The sequence below is a fragment of the Zootoca vivipara genome, chromosome 7 (genome assembly GCF_963506605.1).
Source record: "Zootoca vivipara chromosome 7, rZooViv1.1, whole genome shotgun sequence".
Taxonomy (NCBI): domain Eukaryota; kingdom Metazoa; phylum Chordata; class Lepidosauria; order Squamata; family Lacertidae; genus Zootoca; species Zootoca vivipara.
In genome coordinates, this window is record NC_083282.1 from 83643536 (window position 1) to 83660829 (window position 17294).

Below are 17294 nucleotides of genomic sequence, written 5' to 3' on the forward strand. Positions count from 1 at the left end.
CAGTCCCCACCTCAACCATAGCCCAGCGTAAATGGGACAACAAACAGGCAACCTCTGCAACATTCGCGATATAATAAGTTACAGGGTTTCAGCAGGAAGCTACAGGACATTTGCCGATTGGAGGCAAAATATGACATCCACTTCTGCAAGCTATTGAAAACAGTGTTGTGTGTAACTGTTCTGACACCATTGTGTGCACAAATCATCATGAATGCACAATAAAAAAGACGTAATCTGTAGGGGACCCATATAGAAAGTCCTTGTCGACACATAATTGTGTGATGCTTTGGGGAGAGCATGGATCACACCTGTGAACTTACAGCTTCCTTGTAAGCTGGGGAAGGGGTGGAACATTGCAGATGAAAGGTCTGGGGTTGGGGAATGAATCAAAGGATGGGCATCTGATCTGGAGATAGTGCAGCAGCTACTGTCATAGTCAGAAACTCTAGGAGGAAGAGCAAGGTGTTGGGGGAAATTCTAGGAAGGAAGTTTAAAGTATACAGTGAAGGAGAATTAGCAGAGACCAGGAAATGTCAACGCCGAGCATTTAACAATACTCATATTTTGCAAAATATTGACTCTTTTAGGGAGCGATGGCAGGTCATGGTTTCAGAGTTACAGATGCAGCCAACTCTCTATTAATAGACCTGCCTTTTCTGTTCCTTCATTCTTTTTTTAATTCCTTCTCTTCAGCTTTTGGTCTAAAAAGCAAACAAAACTATTTTTCGGCTTTTAAAATAATCCCGTGAAATGTCAGGCTCAAAAGACACAATCTCCTTTGAGGAAAGTTTGAGGCAGTTAATTGGCCACGTGTCCTGGAGTCTCCCGGAGCTGAGGGAGAAAAAACTCGCCTGCATTTTAGGAACAGAGCCTGGCTTGCAGCTTTGGGGTGGGATGGCAGAGCACATGGGAGCTTCTGCCTCGCCAAGAAGGGATTCGTTGCCTCCCTAACATGCTGCCCTCCGGATATTTTGCACCACAGCTGCCAACAGCTTCAGCCAGCATGGCCAAAGCTCAGAAATTATGGCAGCTGTAGTCTTGCAGTATCTGGAAGCCGCCACTGCCCTGCTGTCCCCTTGGGACCCCTCTGTCCCGCTCTCCTCCCGGGTTCCTCCTGGGAATCGTCGCCGTAGCTGGTCGCAGTGGCGGCGCCAACATTGCCCCCCTTCCGTTAGTACCTCGTACGACACGGGACCGGTCACCTTGGTGACTGTGGCGGGTAGCCATGCTGGGCCTGCCCCAAAATTCTTTGCATACACTGGGTCCTGGGCCACAAATGTCCGGGGGTTCCTGCCTTTCCCCACCACTACCTCATCCTGAGCTCTGTCGGGGTGAAGTCGGTCCAGTCTAGTTGCAAGGCGCCGGCCCATTAGTAATTCAGCTGGGCTCCGGCCCGTCGTTGTGCTTGGGGTGCTGTGCTGTGCTAGAAGAAATGCGGCAAGGCGGTATTCCCAGTCCCCTTGTGTCATGCGGCGGAGGCTGTCCTTGGTGGTCCGCACCATGCGCTCCGCTTGGCCATTGGTGGCAGGGTGGAATGGTGCTGAGCGGATGTGGCGGATGGCGTTCTGCGCTGTGAAGGTCTGGAACTCCTCTGACGTGAATGCGGTTCCATTGTCCGAGACGAGGGTGTCAGGGAGCCCGTGGGTCGCAAACAGCTTACGTAGTACCCGGATGGCCGCCGCCGTAGAAGTGGATGGTACCAGTGCGACCTCCAGCCATTTGGTGTAGGAATCCACTACTATGAAGAATGTTTTTCCCTGGAAGGGGCCAGCGAAGTCCACGTGCAAGCGTGACCATGGATGTCGGGCGGACTCCCAGGGCTGGACTGGGGCCCTTGGGGGATCCGGGCGGGATTCTTGGCAGGTCTGGCAGTGTTGGACCCAGGCCTCTATCTCTCTGTCAATCCCCGGCCACCACACATAACTCCTGGCAAGGGCCTTCATCCTCACTACCCCTGGGTGTGTCTCGTGTAGGGCTGTGAGGACCCTTTTGCGGAGGGGCTGGGGAACAACAACCCTGCTTCCCCATAACAGGCACCCCTTGTGGGCCGACAGTTCATGTTTGCGGTTTGTGTAGCCAGCGAATTCTGGCCCGGGGCTGCTGCTGGGCCATCCTCGCCACACCCAGTCCAGGACCCGGGAGATGACCCTATCTTTTGTGGAATGGTGCGCAACTTCTTGTGCCTGAATGGGTCGGTCGGGAAGCAGCTCCAGGGTTATAACCTCTTGCGCAGGCGCTGGGTCGGGGCCTGTTTCTGGTAGTGGTAGCCTGCTGAGGGCGTCTGCGTGGCCCATCGCCTTCCCAGGGCGGTGGATTAGTGCATACTGGTAGCCGGCAAGGAAAATTGACCACCTGAGGACACGTGGAGACAACACTTGGGGGGTCTGCTTCTCAGGAGCAAACAGGTCAAGCAAAGGCTTGTGGTCAGTCACTATGGTAAAGGGCCGCCCGTACAAGAAATCATGGAATTTTTTTACGCCCTTCACGATTGCCAGACCCTCCTTGTCAATCTGTGAGTAGTTTCGTTCGGCTGCAGCAAGCGTCTGGGAGAAGTATGCCACCGGCACCTCTCTTCCATCCGGGAGTTGGTGTCCCAGGACAGCGCCGATGCCATAGGGAGAGGCGTCGCATGCCAGCACCACTGGCAGCCTCTCGTCGAAGTGTGCTAAGACCGAGTTCGAGACGAGCAAGTCCTTGACTGCCTGGAATGCGGCCCTTTGTCGCTGGCCCCACACCCAAGGGGCCCTTTTATCTAGGAGTCTGTGTAGGGGCTCCGCTACCGCTGCCTTATGGGGAAGGAAGGCATGGTAAAAGTTCAATAGTCCCAAGAATGACTGAAGTTCGGGCTTGTCACCGGTTGGATGGACCCCTTCTGCGTCCACCTTAAATCCCAGAAAGTCCACCTGCGGCACTCCCAGTAAACACTTTTCCCGCTTCACCTTGAGGCCCGCCGTCTGGAAACGGTGCAGGACGGAGCGGAGGCGGTCCTCAAATTCCTCTGGTGTGGGCCCGGCGATCAGTACATCATCGAAGAAGGGGGTGACGCCAGGAATCCCTTTAAGGAGAGAGTCCATTAGATTCTGGAATATGCCTGGTGCCACGCTAACGCCAAATTGCAGCCGCTTAACTCTGAATGCCCCTCTGTGCGTCACAATCGTCTGAGCCTCTGCTGTGGCTTCGTCCACAGGCAACTGTTGATACGCTTGGGCCAAGTCCAGTTTGCCAAAGATTTTTGACCCAGCCAGGGTGGCGAGGACATGGCTGACCACTGGCACTGGGTATGCATGGGCCGTGAGAGCCTTGTTTATGGTGCATTTGTAGTCTGCACAGATGCGGACCGAACCGTTAGGCTTGACGGGTGTGACAATTGGAGTTTCCCAGGGGGCGTTGGGCACCGACTCCAGCACTCCTTGCTCCACGAGCCGGTCCAATTCCTCGTCTATGCGGGGTTTCAGGGCGAACGGGACCCGGCGGGCCTTGTGCCTGATGGGTCGTACAGCGGGGTCTAGCTGTAGGGCAATGGGGGGTCCTGTATATCGTCCCAATGCCCCATCGAAAACCCCTGGAAACTCTTTGCATATGGCGTCCACGTCCACTTGTAAGCTAGTGCGGTTCACCCCGGTAACGGCTAGCCCCAGAGGTCCAAACCATGCCAGTCCCAGTAAGCTAACATAGGGGCCCTTAACTACCAGCAAGTCCAATTGTTGCTTTCGCCCTCGATATTGCACCCTGAAGGTCCCCACCCCCATAGTAGGGACCTTACGTTTCTGGAAGTCCCGGAGGGTGAATGGGGCCGGCCTTAGTTTGGGACCCCCATTAGGGCACAGTTCCCTTAATGTTTGGGCCGAGATTATGGATAGAGTTGAACCCGTGTCCAGCTCCATGCGGCATGGGGCTCCCTCTATCTGTACCTCTATATAAATTTTCTCTGTGCTGGGATGGGGCAACTGGAATACCTGGTAGTCCGTGATCTCCGTCGAGTTGCCTTGGTGCATGGTGCCGTGTGACCTGGGGCTCCTGGGTCGGTCATCTGATGCTTGTCGACGGGTGAGTCGAGCCCGACACACCCGGGCGATGTGTCCCAATTTTCTGCACTGCCTGCACTCTGCGTTGCGGAAACGACAGGTCCTCCTCTCGTGGTTCTCCCCGCAGCTTGCACAGTTCCCTCCTTCTCGTCGAGGCTGCTGTGGTGTGTGTGCTGCTTGAGTGCGCCGCTGTACTCGGTGTACTTCCTCCCTGTCAGATTCGGATTCGTCGGTGAAGTCTTCGTGGTAGACCCTCGGTTGGGATGGCGGGGCCGGTCGTGCCTCTTGCGTTGACCTCTCGGCGGCTTCGGTTGCCAGGGCTTCCTCCAGAGCAATCTGGAACGTGAGGTCTTTTTTGGCGTAGAGGCGTCGTTGCAACATCTCGTCCCTCAGGCCACCGACGAGGCGGTCACGAAGCATGTTCTCCAATTCTGAGAAGTTGCATAACCGGGCGGCTTGGCGGAGGGAGGTCACAAACCCAGTTATGGTTTCCCCCGGGGCTTGCTGCTTTGCGTAGAAGGCATTTCGGCAAGCTACCACCGAGGGCTGTGGTGAGAAGTGCTCCTTCAGCCGTTCCATTATTGTTTTGTAAGAGACGGTAGCGACATCTCTAGGTGCAAGGAGAGCCCGGGTGATTTCAAACGTCTCCTCTCCACAGACGCTGAAGAATGTTGCCCTCTTCATGGCATCGTTGGTGACTTCTTTCGCTTGCAGGAGGAAGTTGAAACGGGCGGCGTACCCTTCCCAGTCTCCTGATGCTGGTTTGAATGGCGAGAAGCTGCTGTCGGTTGCCATTCTGGGTTCCTTGGGTCCTGGAGCTGAAGCCTGGATGCAGCGGTGCGATGCAGCGGTGCAGCAGGTGGCGGTGCTGCGGTGCAGTGCGTGGTGGCGGTCAGCTCAGCAGGATCCCACCTTCGTCGCCAGTGAAATATACTCGGAGTCAAGAGTGAATTTCATGCTCTTTATTCAGCTCATAGTCATCAAGGAGGAGAAGAGAAGACGAATGGCTCTTTTCCCCAAACCGTCTGCTTATATACATTATTTACACAATGGGCCTTGCGTGATTGGCTACTTCAGGGCTACACCTGTGGGCCAATTATATTGTGGATTGACTTCTGCCTGCAGCCTGATTGGCTGCTCCTACAGGCCAATCAGGTAGCAGATTCACTTCTGCCAGCCGCCTGATTGGCTGCTCCAGCAGGCCAATCAGGTTGAGGATTCACTTCCACCTGGAGTTGGATTGGGTAGCTCCCGCTGATTCTGAATCCTATTGTTCTAGGATTCAGCTCAGTACATAACAAGTACCCTTGCATCTGATAGTCGGCGCTCCAGGCATATGTTTAAAAAGGATGGTTTGAGTGCCTGCAGTTATTGCTAGGCCAAAGAAAAAGGGGTATCAGTTGAAATACTTTGAAAATTGTCCCAGTATCCACCGGTGTTGTTTCTTGAGGATGTATTTTGCCTTCTTCTTTGGCGATCACTCGTCGTAGCCGAGTAAGATTGTCTTCCATAAACATGGTTTTAACAATGAGTCCGTAAGTGACTGTGGAGGCCAATTCTGGATCCACACGTCCTTCCACAGTGGGGACATTGGTTTCCGGGTGGGAGTTGATCACGGTATGGATTTGCCAAGTGTGCCTTCCTCTTAGTACGTTTCTCCCTTGCGTCCTCAGTTTGAGTGTCTTCAAAGCCCATGACACCTTTGACAAAGACTGTTCTCTAATAGGAGCACTTGCAGGCAAGTGTTTCCCAATTGCAGTGTTTATAGTACATTTTTAAAAAATTGCCTCGAGACAGTCTTTAAACCTCTTTTGTTCACCACCAGCATTACGCTTTCCATTTTTAAGTTTGGAATTGAGTAGTTGCTTTGCAGTCCCTAAGGCAGTTGGATGGTGCCTTGTATGGCAACTTCTGACAACTCCTGCAGCTAAACTGGCGCCAAACGTATTGCTTTGCTTTCCGTTGGACCACATCTGCGAGGCCGGGGGGAGGGTCTTGTTCTCTGGGCAGCTTAGGACCTCCATTCACACTGCTCAGACTTGCATCCTGGAGATGCCAGTGCTGCAAATGCAGCTAAAATACGATACGATACAATACGACACAATACGATACGATACGATATGCACCTGTTGCTCCACCCACTTTGCTTCTGGCTCCACCCACCACTGGCATGTTTCCATTGAAAGTCCCCGTCCCCCCAGAAGGAAATGCAGCCCTTAGGTCCCACCCATGCTTTAAAGAGAAGACGATGTTTGGGAGTTTCTGAACACCATATTAGAACTCTTATTAGTCAGTAGAATGCGAGGTGTCAGGAACTCGTGTTGTGTGTGTTTTTTCAGTGGGGGGAGAGATTAGGGATGCTAGGCTTCACTATACAAGCCACCTTTTTTAAAAGGCAAAACAAATTTGTACGTGTAAAGACTTTGTAGTGACTTTCATCAATGCAAAACGTATCAGTGGGAAGCCCCAAAAGCTGATAGTAATTCACTACAAAAATTAGCACTAATGATCAGTATAAAACACAGATGGACTAGAAGCTGAAAAGGGTAACATTAACCTGAGCATGGCTTCTCGGATACGGGAGGGCAAAATAATTCATTGTGTGGTGGAAGCCAATCACCACCATGGCCATCCTCAGGGAAGGAATTTCACAACTGGGTGCCACCAGGGAGAAGGCCCTGCTCTGGTGGACCACACCTGTCAGCAGGACTACAAGCAAATTCTCCCAGCTCATTTTGAAATGAAATATTTGTCTCTGCAGAGTGAGGCCCAAAGCTAAAAGCAAGTTGAGCAACTTAAATCTGAGAGCAAGCTGTTGCACAGTAACGTAAGGACCAATGAATTTTGAGTCATCTCGGATGCAACCAAAAATATTAAGAATGATGGCCTGCAGTTTACTATATATTCCGCAACAGATACTGTTCCCCTGCTCCAACCACAAATATTGTTGTTGTTTAGTCTTGTTTAGTCGTTTATTCGTGTCCAACTCTTCATGACCCCATGGACCAGAACACGCCAGGCACTCCTGTCTTCCACTGCCTCCCGCAGTTCGGTCAGACTCATGTTCGTAGCTTCGAGAACACTGTCCAACCATCTCGTCCTCTGTCGTCCCCTTCTCCTAGTGCCCTCCATCTTTCCCAACATCAGGGTCTTTTCCAGGGAGTCTTCTCATGAGGTGGCCAAAGTATTGGAGCCTCAGCTTCACGATCTGTCCTTCCAGGGAGCACTCGGGGCTGATTTCCTTCAGAATGGATAGGTTTGATCTTCTAGCAGTCCATGGGACTCTCAAGAGTCTCCTCCAGCACCATAATTCAAAAGCATCAATTCTTCGGCGATCAGCCTTCTTTATGGTCCAGCTCTCACTTCCATACATCACTACTGGGAAAACCATAGCTTTAACTATACGGACCTTTGTAGGCAAGGTGATGTCTCTGCTTTTTAAGATGCTGTCTAGGTTTGTCATTGCTTTTCTCCCAAGAAGCAGGCGTCTTTTAATTTTGTGACTGCTGTCACCATCTGCAGTGATCATGGAACCCAAGAAAGTAAAATCTCTCACTGCTTCACAAATATTAGGAGTTATCTTAACAGACAGGCTGTATAGGTACTATTCTACACTGGTAACAAGGGTTGCAGGAGACCAGCAGCACTTCCTATTCAACTAGAGGCAGCTACATAGCTGCCAAGTTATCCCTTTTTTTAAGGGATTTTCCCTTATGCTGAATAGGCTTCCTCGCGAGAAAAGGGAAAACTTGGCAGCTATGGGCAGCTGTAGAGGGAGCATTGAGAGCGCTGTCAAGGAGAAGGAGACGGATCAGGCCCCAGAGAGTGGGTTCTGCCACCTGAGGTTGTCTCACCTTGCCTCATGGGTGGGCCGGCCCTGATCTGTATGTGCAGTCCTCCCCCCCAAAAAAAGAATTGAATAAATATTTAGTAATTTGACCTTATGATTTTAGTCACTGGATTTGGATGTGGCCTGTAGCTTATTTGCAGAGTAGAAGCATAGCTGCCAAGTTATCCCTTTTTAAAAGGGATTTTCCCTTATGCTGAATAGGCTTCCTCGCGAGAAAAGGGAAAACTTGGCAGCTATGAGTAGAAGGTCCCAGTGTCTCTAGGTAAGACTGGGAGAAATTCCAGTCTGAAACTGTGGAGAGCTGCTGCCAATCAGTGTAGACAATACTAGTCTAGATAGACCAAAGGCAGCTTCTGATGTTCCTATGTTATTATGGAGTTTTTAAATTTTTAAATGCAAAACCCCAGCCTCCGATGCTTTGCCACTGTAGGCAAAAAAAAAACCCAACCCCTTAATATTTCAAAAGGCATATTGTTAACCAGGCAGGAAGACAGGCAGGTTAAAAATATCTCTGTTTTCTGATCCTTTTTGGGAAACGCATTGCCATTCTTTTTTGATCCGCAGCACGCTTACTTTACCTTTTCCTATTTAATGGCAGAATATATTTTTTTAATGGCTAGTAGCGTGAGCTATATAGTCCTGTTTTGATTTTTCCGTTACTAAATCCAACTTTCCTCCATGGAATTGTAAGCAAGTCAGAAATGCACCCCCCCCCTTTCAAATCCTACATAGCATTGGGGTGACAATGCACATGTTGATTTTTACCTCTGCGTTCAAGTCCAGGGAATGCAAGGAGAAATTCATTTTTGTGGCTTTATTGAATAGACCACCCTTTGGGGGAGGAGAAACCAGCCTGCTGTATCTGTTCCTCCTCCTCTTGTTACTTCTTAAATTTATGTGGAATTGGCATGTCTGCCTGTCTGATTACACATGTCTTACAGGGGTTGCTATAATTTTGCCCGCACTTGTAACAAACCTGCAGCGATTCCACACCGTGAGTAGTGCGCTCAACGGCACTTTTCCCAGCTTGTTGAAACATTTACTCACACGGGGCTTCTGTGCTTTCTGCACGTTGGTAATTTGAACAGAGCGGCAGTCCCTTTAGTGGCGAGTTTGGAAGAGGGGAAAGCAACAAGCTTGCCGATGTGCTGCTTTTCTGCCGCTGAGAGTTTGTGTCTTTTTCTAGGGGGGCTGAAATTCCTTCTTGCTCTTTGTCCGGGGCTGATAACAGCTGCACTAAAAATGAAATGTGCATGCACACGAAAGCTCATACCAATGACAAACTTAGTTGGTCTCTAAGGTATTGCTGGAAGGAATTTTTTTTAATTTTGTTTCGACTACGTCAAACCAACACGGCTACCTACCTGTAACTAAAAACGAAAGTGTCCCATCAGTTCCAGGTTTCGTGGGCTGGACTTAAGACAACCCTGTTGACAACCCTCTTCGCAAAATTCCCTCAAATCTTCATTTGGGAACTTTATTATTATTATTTTAGCTCCACACCGGAAAAGGACTTTTGAGGGCCTGATTCACTCAACAACATGATCAGCCAATGGCTTGTTTCTACTAAGGGTTATTACGCACCAGGGTTGGCTGCTCATGTTGGCCAGTAAATTTATTTATTTATTACATTTATCCCCCCAACTTTTCCTCAAGGATCTCAAGGTAGTGTCCATGGTTTATATACTCTGCCTCCCTGTGAGCTAGGTAAGGCTGAGAGATCCAGCATACCCCTCAATTGTCACGAGAAAACCAGTGTGTCCTGTTGCGAGAGCATGGAATCCATTTTGGGTACTGCAATCTCACATGATCGGGTACTGCAATCTCACATTATCTCACACTGCGATCTTGCCGCCCCCCTCCATGCACTTTTTTTCAGGGCCATGATTTCACGTGGGCTCACGTGGTCCACCCAGAAGACGTGTGGCCCAGTTTTTGGTCTGGACATGTCGGAGGGTATGGATGCAGACAAGTTCACGGTTGCCCAGGCCAGGGAGGTTCACGACAGAGTGGGGATTCGAACCCTGATCTCCCAGATCCTTGTCTGGTAACCGTAACCACTCACACCAAACAGACTCTCTAAATTTTGCTTTGTTAAAATGATTGCCTGACACAACTTGGGGAAGGCAAATAGATCAGTTGCGGAGTGTCTGCTTCGCTTGCATAAGGTCCCAGATTCAATCCCCGTGACTGAGACACTAGGAAAGGGGACTGAAGGTCAGTGTAGACTAGGCTTCCTCAACCTCGGACCTCCAGATGTTTTGGCCTTCAACTCCCATGATCCCTAGCTAGCAGGACCAGTGGTCAGGGATGATGGGAATTGTAGTCTCAAAACATCTGGAGGGCCGAGGTTGAGGAAGCTTGGTGTAGACAATACAGAGTTAAGATGGACCAAATCTCTGACCTGGTATAAAATGGGAGGGGGGACGTGTATATTCTCTCATTTTGTGTTTTCCTGTTGTCAGCTGGCCTTTGGATTAAAGGCAGTATACAAATTTAATAAGTACAGTGGAACCTCGGTTTATGAACACCTCGCTTTATGAATATTCGGTTTACGAATGCCGCGGACCTATCTGGAACAGATTAATTCACTTTCTATTACTTTCAATGGGAAAGTTCGCTTCAGTTTATGAACGCTTCAGTTTATGAACAGACTTCCGGAACCAATTACACCCATGCTTTGGGTTAAGTACGCTTCAGGTTGAGTACTCCGTGGACCCGTCTGGAATGGATTAATCCACTTTCCATTACTTTCAATGGGAAAGTTCGCTTCAGTTTATGAACGCTTCAGTTTATGAAGAGACATCCGGAACCAATTGTGTTCATAAACCAAGGTACCACTGTAATAACAATATTTATCTATTAAATTTGTATGCTGCCTTTCATCCGCAGATCTCAAGGTGGTTCACAACAAAAAAATGCAATACAAAAGCACAAAATACAGTACATAATCACTACTTCTACTACTACTAATAATAAAATAAATAAATACAGAAATAAAGTACAGTAGCTTCATTTTGTTCATATGTTTATCTCCATACCGGAAAGTATCTACTGGTACCTATTTATATAGAGGGGTTTTTCAGATTGCCGCTTAGATTGTAGGCCTCATGAGGTGGCTTATATAAATTAAAATTCCCAACAAACAACTGGAATGAAAACTTTTCTAGTGTGCCTCTGCAATGTAACATCTCCCCTCCCGCTTTTGTCTGCTTAGGGAGATCTCCTAGTTTCTGATACCTTCCAATACCTTTTTATGCCGGGGACACATTTGGATTTACAAGCAAAGGCCGTGGGCACCTCCCTCTCTGGTCATTTCTCTCCCCTTCACTTGCAGAGAGACAGAAAGAGAGAAAGCTTTCGAACACACATTTCACTTTTTACAAGAGATGAGTAAAAGTCGGATCCAGTAGCCTTTAGGGCAGACCCACACCATACGGATAAAGCCCAAATGCAAATTAAAGCACAGGACTTTTCCCAAAGTGTCCTGGAGACTGCCGTTTGTTAAGAGTGTTGGGAATTGTAGCTCTGCAAGGATGGAAACTACAGCTCCCAGTATTTGTTTCTTTAAATGTGCATTGGATGTGCTTTAAAGGTATGGCATGGATCTGCCCAAAGAACATAAAGAAGAGCCTGCTGGATGAGGCCAATGGCAAGCTATTCTCTTATATTCTTAAAGCTTTTCTAAATGCCTTTGCTTTTTTAGCTGCACAGAGCATTTTATTTATGGGCAGCCATATAAATGCAATAAATAATACTAATAGCAATTAAGGTAATAATGAATGAGTAACGGTTGCATGTTTGTGCTGGAGTGCTATTGCTTTACATGCCCCTCCAGACAGTAAATCATCATCTCCAGAAGAAGGAATAAGCTTTCCCCTTTTTGCTATACTACTACTACAAGTATATGTCACATCCTATGGAGAAACATAAGCAAAAGCTCACGTCGGTAGAGCATCAGGCTCAGCAACTTTGGTCAGCCCTCCCGCATGTTCACTTCATCAAATCTGGCCCTCTTTGAAAAAAGCGCATCCCTGCGCTTAAGCAAAGCATGGATGGAGTTTTTATGGCGGACTCATAAAAACATGTTACCTGTTCTTCTTTGAGACTAAAGCCCCATGCAGTGTGTTGCAGTGTCAGCATTAGAAACCTCTCGCCAGCTTCTAGACTTGAACCTGGGTCCTGCTGGCACGCTACCAACTCGGCCTTATCACTGCCATAATGTTTATGAGTCCCGACAGGTGAACTCCCAAGTTGCAGAGTTCAGGTAAACTCAAGGACCTTTCGGAGCCTGGTTACCAGTCTCCTGGGATGTCTTCACCTTTGGTATCTTCAATGCTTTCTTGTATTGCCCTGTTCCCTTCCTCTCCACTCCCTGCCCTCCCTCCGGCCCCGCAGTGGCCTTTCAACATTGCCCAGGCTGTCTCCTCCCGGCTGTTTTGGTTTTGTCCTTTTCCAAGGGCAGAGCCCAACGCTATGTTTTGTATATGGTGAAATTCCTTTGTCTGCAGGCACTGGTAAATATGAAATATGGTAACACAAAACTCTGATTTTCTGGTAGGTTTGTGGCAGCTGCAATTATAATCCAATAATAATAATAATAAACCTAATAGTGTTATGAGGGGTTTTTTGGTGGTGGGAGGGGTAAACTGTATGCTTGAGACCCTTTCTAATTCCTGGATCCAGCATGGATTCAATCCCTGGAATAGCCAGGCTAACTTCCCGGTGAGGTTATAGCCCTCTGAGTAGGAGCCATTAAGGTCACAAAGGAAGTGGCTCTGTGCCAGAAAACAGAAGGGTAGGCCCCCCTCCCTCAACTTGCTGGTAGTTAACAAGACAAAGGCCAGAGGGAGCAGCTAGAAGGTAGAAGCAAGGCTGCAGGCTGGGCAGCTGGGAGACAGAGCCATGCCTGATTTCTGTTGGAATACAAGACTGTGGCTATGGAAGAAGCAAGACTCTTTGGGGGTGTTAATGCTGTGAGCCCTTCCATTCTAGGCTCAAGTTGCATACATGTGTAAATAAGCCATATATCATAAAGATGCCACAGTCGGCGCTGTCCCTCATTCCAAGGAAACCAAACCCTGGTTAAGTGCCAGGAACCCCTGGAATCTCACGGCACTTGGAGATTGGGGAGGCATGCAACAACACCATGCATTTGTATACTGCTTTTGAAGTCTGCAAACTATGGCTTCAGAATCAGGAGCCTTTGCCTTCTGAGGTGGTTCCCTACCTCATCTCTTGCTGACCTTCATCATTAGCATCATATGTGCACCAATGATGTCCATCTAAACATCTGGAATAACTTTCTGACAGCAAGAGCTGTTCAGCAGTGGAACGGTCTCTCTCAGGAGGTTGTGGACTCTCCTTCCTTGGAGGTTTTTAAGCAGAGGTTGGATGGCCATCTGTCACGGATGCTTTAGCGGAGATTATTGCAATGCTGGAATCGATGACCCTTGGGGGTCCCTTCCAACTCTATGATTCTATGATTATATAATGCTCGCCGTGGTTAACGCTAACCAGAGTTTACAGAGCCATTTCAAACGACCATTTTCTCCCTCTTTAATCCTTTCAATGCTCCCTTTCTGCTCTCTGCTTAAACAAGTGGTTGGAGTTGCCATTTCTCTAATGAGTGCTTACTAAAGGAAGGAAGATTTTGATCATTGCAACAGGATAGAGAACTTCCCCTTAGAGGAGTTTTGTACTTGATTGGCGGATCCTAACAGGTGCACACCTCAAATGCTCTGTGAGACTTTATATACAAGCTGAGGGCCTGGGCAAACTCTTTTTCTCCTGCCTCTCATTGCAAAGAGCACAGATCATGCCTAGAGCGAATGTCAGATCTCTTAGTACTGCCCAGCATGTATTCCAAAGATTCATAAGTGCCGAGGTGCTTTTCCATTCTTTCCTTAGATTAACTTGGTTTTCCACTGATATCAGTATACTGCCGCTGGCTGATAAGTAAATTTTAAAAAATATGAAGCCGGTCTAAAGTTGCCAACTTCTGTTGATTATTATTATTATTATTAAAGATTTTCTTGATTTACAGAAATATATGCAATGTCTCTTGCAACATTTTTACAAATCGGTTTCATTTGTTGAGACATTAGGAAGAAAGAGGGGGCTCCTGCGTCTTCAACAGCAAGGAGCTCGGCAGGTGAAACTTTCCCCTTTCCGCTGCGTTTGGTTTCTGTGTGTCAGAAGACAGAAAGTGCAGGGCCAAAGAAAAAAAGGTTGGCCAATCTACTTGGCTCTGATACTCTTTATTTTCTTTGTTAAAGCTATTATACAGAGGAGGAAAGAAAGAGATGGAGGATATTCATAAAATATTGACTTGCTTGCCTGTGTGGGGGGCCCAGGACTGCCATCAGTGGTGGGATTTGCTGGGTCTCAGAAGCTGCCTGAGGACGGCAGGTTCTGATGCCAGCATTGCACACCTAGCATGGTCAGTGGTCAAAGAAGAGGGGAGTTGTAGTTCAGCAACGCCTGGTGGGCCACAGTTTCCCTTATTCTTGATTCTGGACGCCGTCTTCAAAATGTATGCACAGAGTTCTAGGCCCGGAGTTGAGCTTCTGGTCCCCCTTCCTTACAAAACGTGAGAAAGCTGCAAGAACAACAGGCAACTTATTGGTGGGAGACAAAAAGTGAGTCCAGGTGTGCACTGAATACGGGCTGCAGCCATGTCACTCGACAGGTGCTCCCTCCATAATAAGGATGTGTTGAAAGGGAAAGGTGGAGCAAGACCAGACTGTTATTCTGATTTTTGGCTGGCAGAAGGCAGGCTGAAGGCTACTCTAGCATAGTGGTTTTATTTTATTGCCCGCAGCTTCGGTCACTTTTGATTTTGAAGTAGCAGATAAAACTGCAAGTAAGATAAATAAATGAAGTGGGCAGGAACCGAGCTCACAGTCTTCTCTTGGCCCAGCTAAGCTTCATTTGTTTCATCAGCCTGATGTGGGAGGGAGAAAGGAGAGCCTTCCCCCCCCCCCCCCGTGTTGCTGTTGTTAAAACAATTAGGAGTCAGAATCCTTGCTGATCTACTGCAAATCACTCAGATCTATCACTATATTTGCCTTCTGGTCACTAAACTGCTCTACAATGGCAGACTTGATTGCCACCCTTGCCAATCCTGGGATTGAAAACTCCAAGGCCCTTTTCCCCGTTCCCTGCCTGCTTTTGCTGCAAAGTTCCAAAGAAATTAGAAAGAGTGATAGTTGTTGCTACGGTACTAGGGCCACAAGCTGGGGTTTTGTTAATTGTGGGCGGCAGTTTTAATGGAGAAGGTCAAATTTGAATTGGTGAGGCTGAAAAATAAGGGCACAATTATGTTCTGAAGCAGACACCTCTTATTGGTGTTTCGGCAATAACCCTATTTTATTTAACTTCAGTCAGTTAATCAACTGTTTAAAAGGGAAAGGTGATTAATCAGCTATGGTTGCAGTCCTGAATATACGGTATTTACTAGAGAGTAAGCCCCATTGAATAATGTGGGGTTTTCTTCCAAGTAATATAGGATTTCCCTCTTAATCAGCTGACTGCCCTAATTATTACACTGTTACCTTATCACATGTGCTTTAAAAGGGGGGAAAGAGCTTGAAAATAATAATAATAATAATATAGTAATAGTAATAATAAATCCCCAACCAAGGGGTAATATATCAGGATGTACTACAACAGGGGTGGCCAACTCCCAAGACACTGCAATCTACTCACAGAGTTAAAAACTGGCAGTGATCTACCCCTTTTGGGGGGTTCAGGTCAAAGTTCTTGGGCTTTTTTAGGACGGAGGAAGGCCCTGTTTTGGGGGGGGTGAAGCTTTTTCTAGGGGAGCAAAAGTTGTTGAGCTTCTTTGGGGGGGAGCCAGTGATCTACCACAGATGTCCAGTGATCTACCGGTAGATCACGATCTACCTGTTGGACATGCCTGTACTACAACATTGCTGCACTTGACTCCTTTGGAAGGAAAAACAGACTACTACTACTAGTAGTAGTAGTATTACAAGCACTACCACCAAAGGCTTTGCTGCTGGATCAAAATGCTTGTGCATTAAATCCCGTTCATATTTTTACTTGAGGTGGGTATTTTGGGGAATAATTTTTGTGTGTGGAATAATTCAGTTCCAACTTCATCTTCTACAAAATTGACAAATAGTCTTCTTGTGGGGTGGGAAAGTCTGGTGACCCTTGGGAGCTGCATTTCTTAATTGAAATAAGGTGAACTGGAACGAGACTGGGGTGCCGTATGCACACTTATTGTTGTTGTTGTGGCAGGAATGCGCACAAGGTTAGAAATGACTCCCCAACAAGCCGAAAGAATGGGAACTATTATGAGGATGCATAAACCGAGGGTCTAATAAACACTTTCCAATGTGGGCAGCTGCTTTGGGAAGCATTCCAAATACATGATGTGCTTAACACCCCTAAGCAGACCCCCCATTAATGTTTATTACTGTGATATCAGCATGCTTATCAAAGGCTGTCCAAGTGCCTTCTCGCAATGTCTCTTTGCAATCTCGTTGGCAAAATCCCTTCTCTCTGCCGCCACCTCCCTCCCTCCTGTCTGAACACTTAGCACAGCATTCCTCAAGGAAGCTGCGAAGAACAACTGGCGAATGTAATAATTATGCAGCCACAAAGGAGATACACTGTAGGATTTGAGGTGGGGGACTTGCAGGTTCGGTTTCTTTTCCTTGGCATTATTTGGGCTCCCTGGAAACAACTGCATTGTTTTCCAGCAGAGAACAGGCTTTGATACTGCTAAAATATGCCGTGGACTAATCTGGACTCGATTCAGTTTTGAAATTTGTTTATCCCGGTGATGTGCTGGTTCTACCACCACCCCGTTGTTTACATCATTTTGAAATAAACAGCAATAGAAATAATGAGTGTATTCAAAGAGGAAGGACAAAGGAATAACTGGTAGCAAGCAATGAGGGTGACGAGAATCTCCATTTCATTTTTAGTGTTCTTAAACTTGCAATTGGTTATTAGATTTTTACATTCCTACAGACAATACTTTTTTATCCAAGTCACACAGCAAAAAAATGCCTGGAACACTTGATAAAATCAGAAAAACAAAAGAACGAGAACTGAACTATTATGAGACTGGGAGTCATGGCCAGTTTCCTCTTGAGCACAACACAGCAACTGTTATTTATGCAAAAAGATAACTTTAAATAAGGTGTATGTAGAAGCTACTTTCCCTGATCTGGCTATTATTTTAAAGCTCAAGCCACACGGAATATGAAACTAATACACAGTACTTTTTTTGTTAAAAAAATATGTTTAGGGGTACTTTCATTTCCCACTCATATTGAAATACTGCCCCTCAATGAGGCCAAACTTAGATTCACAAAATGTTTAAGGGTATGCATACCCCTGTGTACCCCCAGAAAAAAAGCACTGCTAATACGTAAATGTAT

General features: G+C 47.4%; 2 protein-coding genes across 3 annotated transcripts in view; one reads left to right on the plus strand and one right to left on the minus strand.

Moving 5' to 3' along the window:
- GNAS (GNAS complex locus) overlaps positions 1 to 17294 on the plus strand; it is a 185438-nt gene that overhangs the window by 48236 nt on the left and 119908 nt on the right. The gene's annotated exons all lie outside the window — the stretch shown is intronic.
- Positions 948 to 3826, minus strand: LOC132592478 (uncharacterized protein K02A2.6-like). Its single transcript, XM_060277442.1, has one exon. It carries the CDS (start codon positions 3747 to 3749, stop codon positions 948 to 950), a length of 2802 nt encoding a protein of 933 aa, XP_060133425.1. The 5' UTR covers positions 3750 to 3826.

Coding starts and splice junctions, on each gene's coding strand:
- LOC132592478 (XM_060277442.1), bottom strand. CDS start 3,749: ATGGGGGTGGGGACCTTCAGGGTGCAATATCGAGGGCGAAAGCAACAA.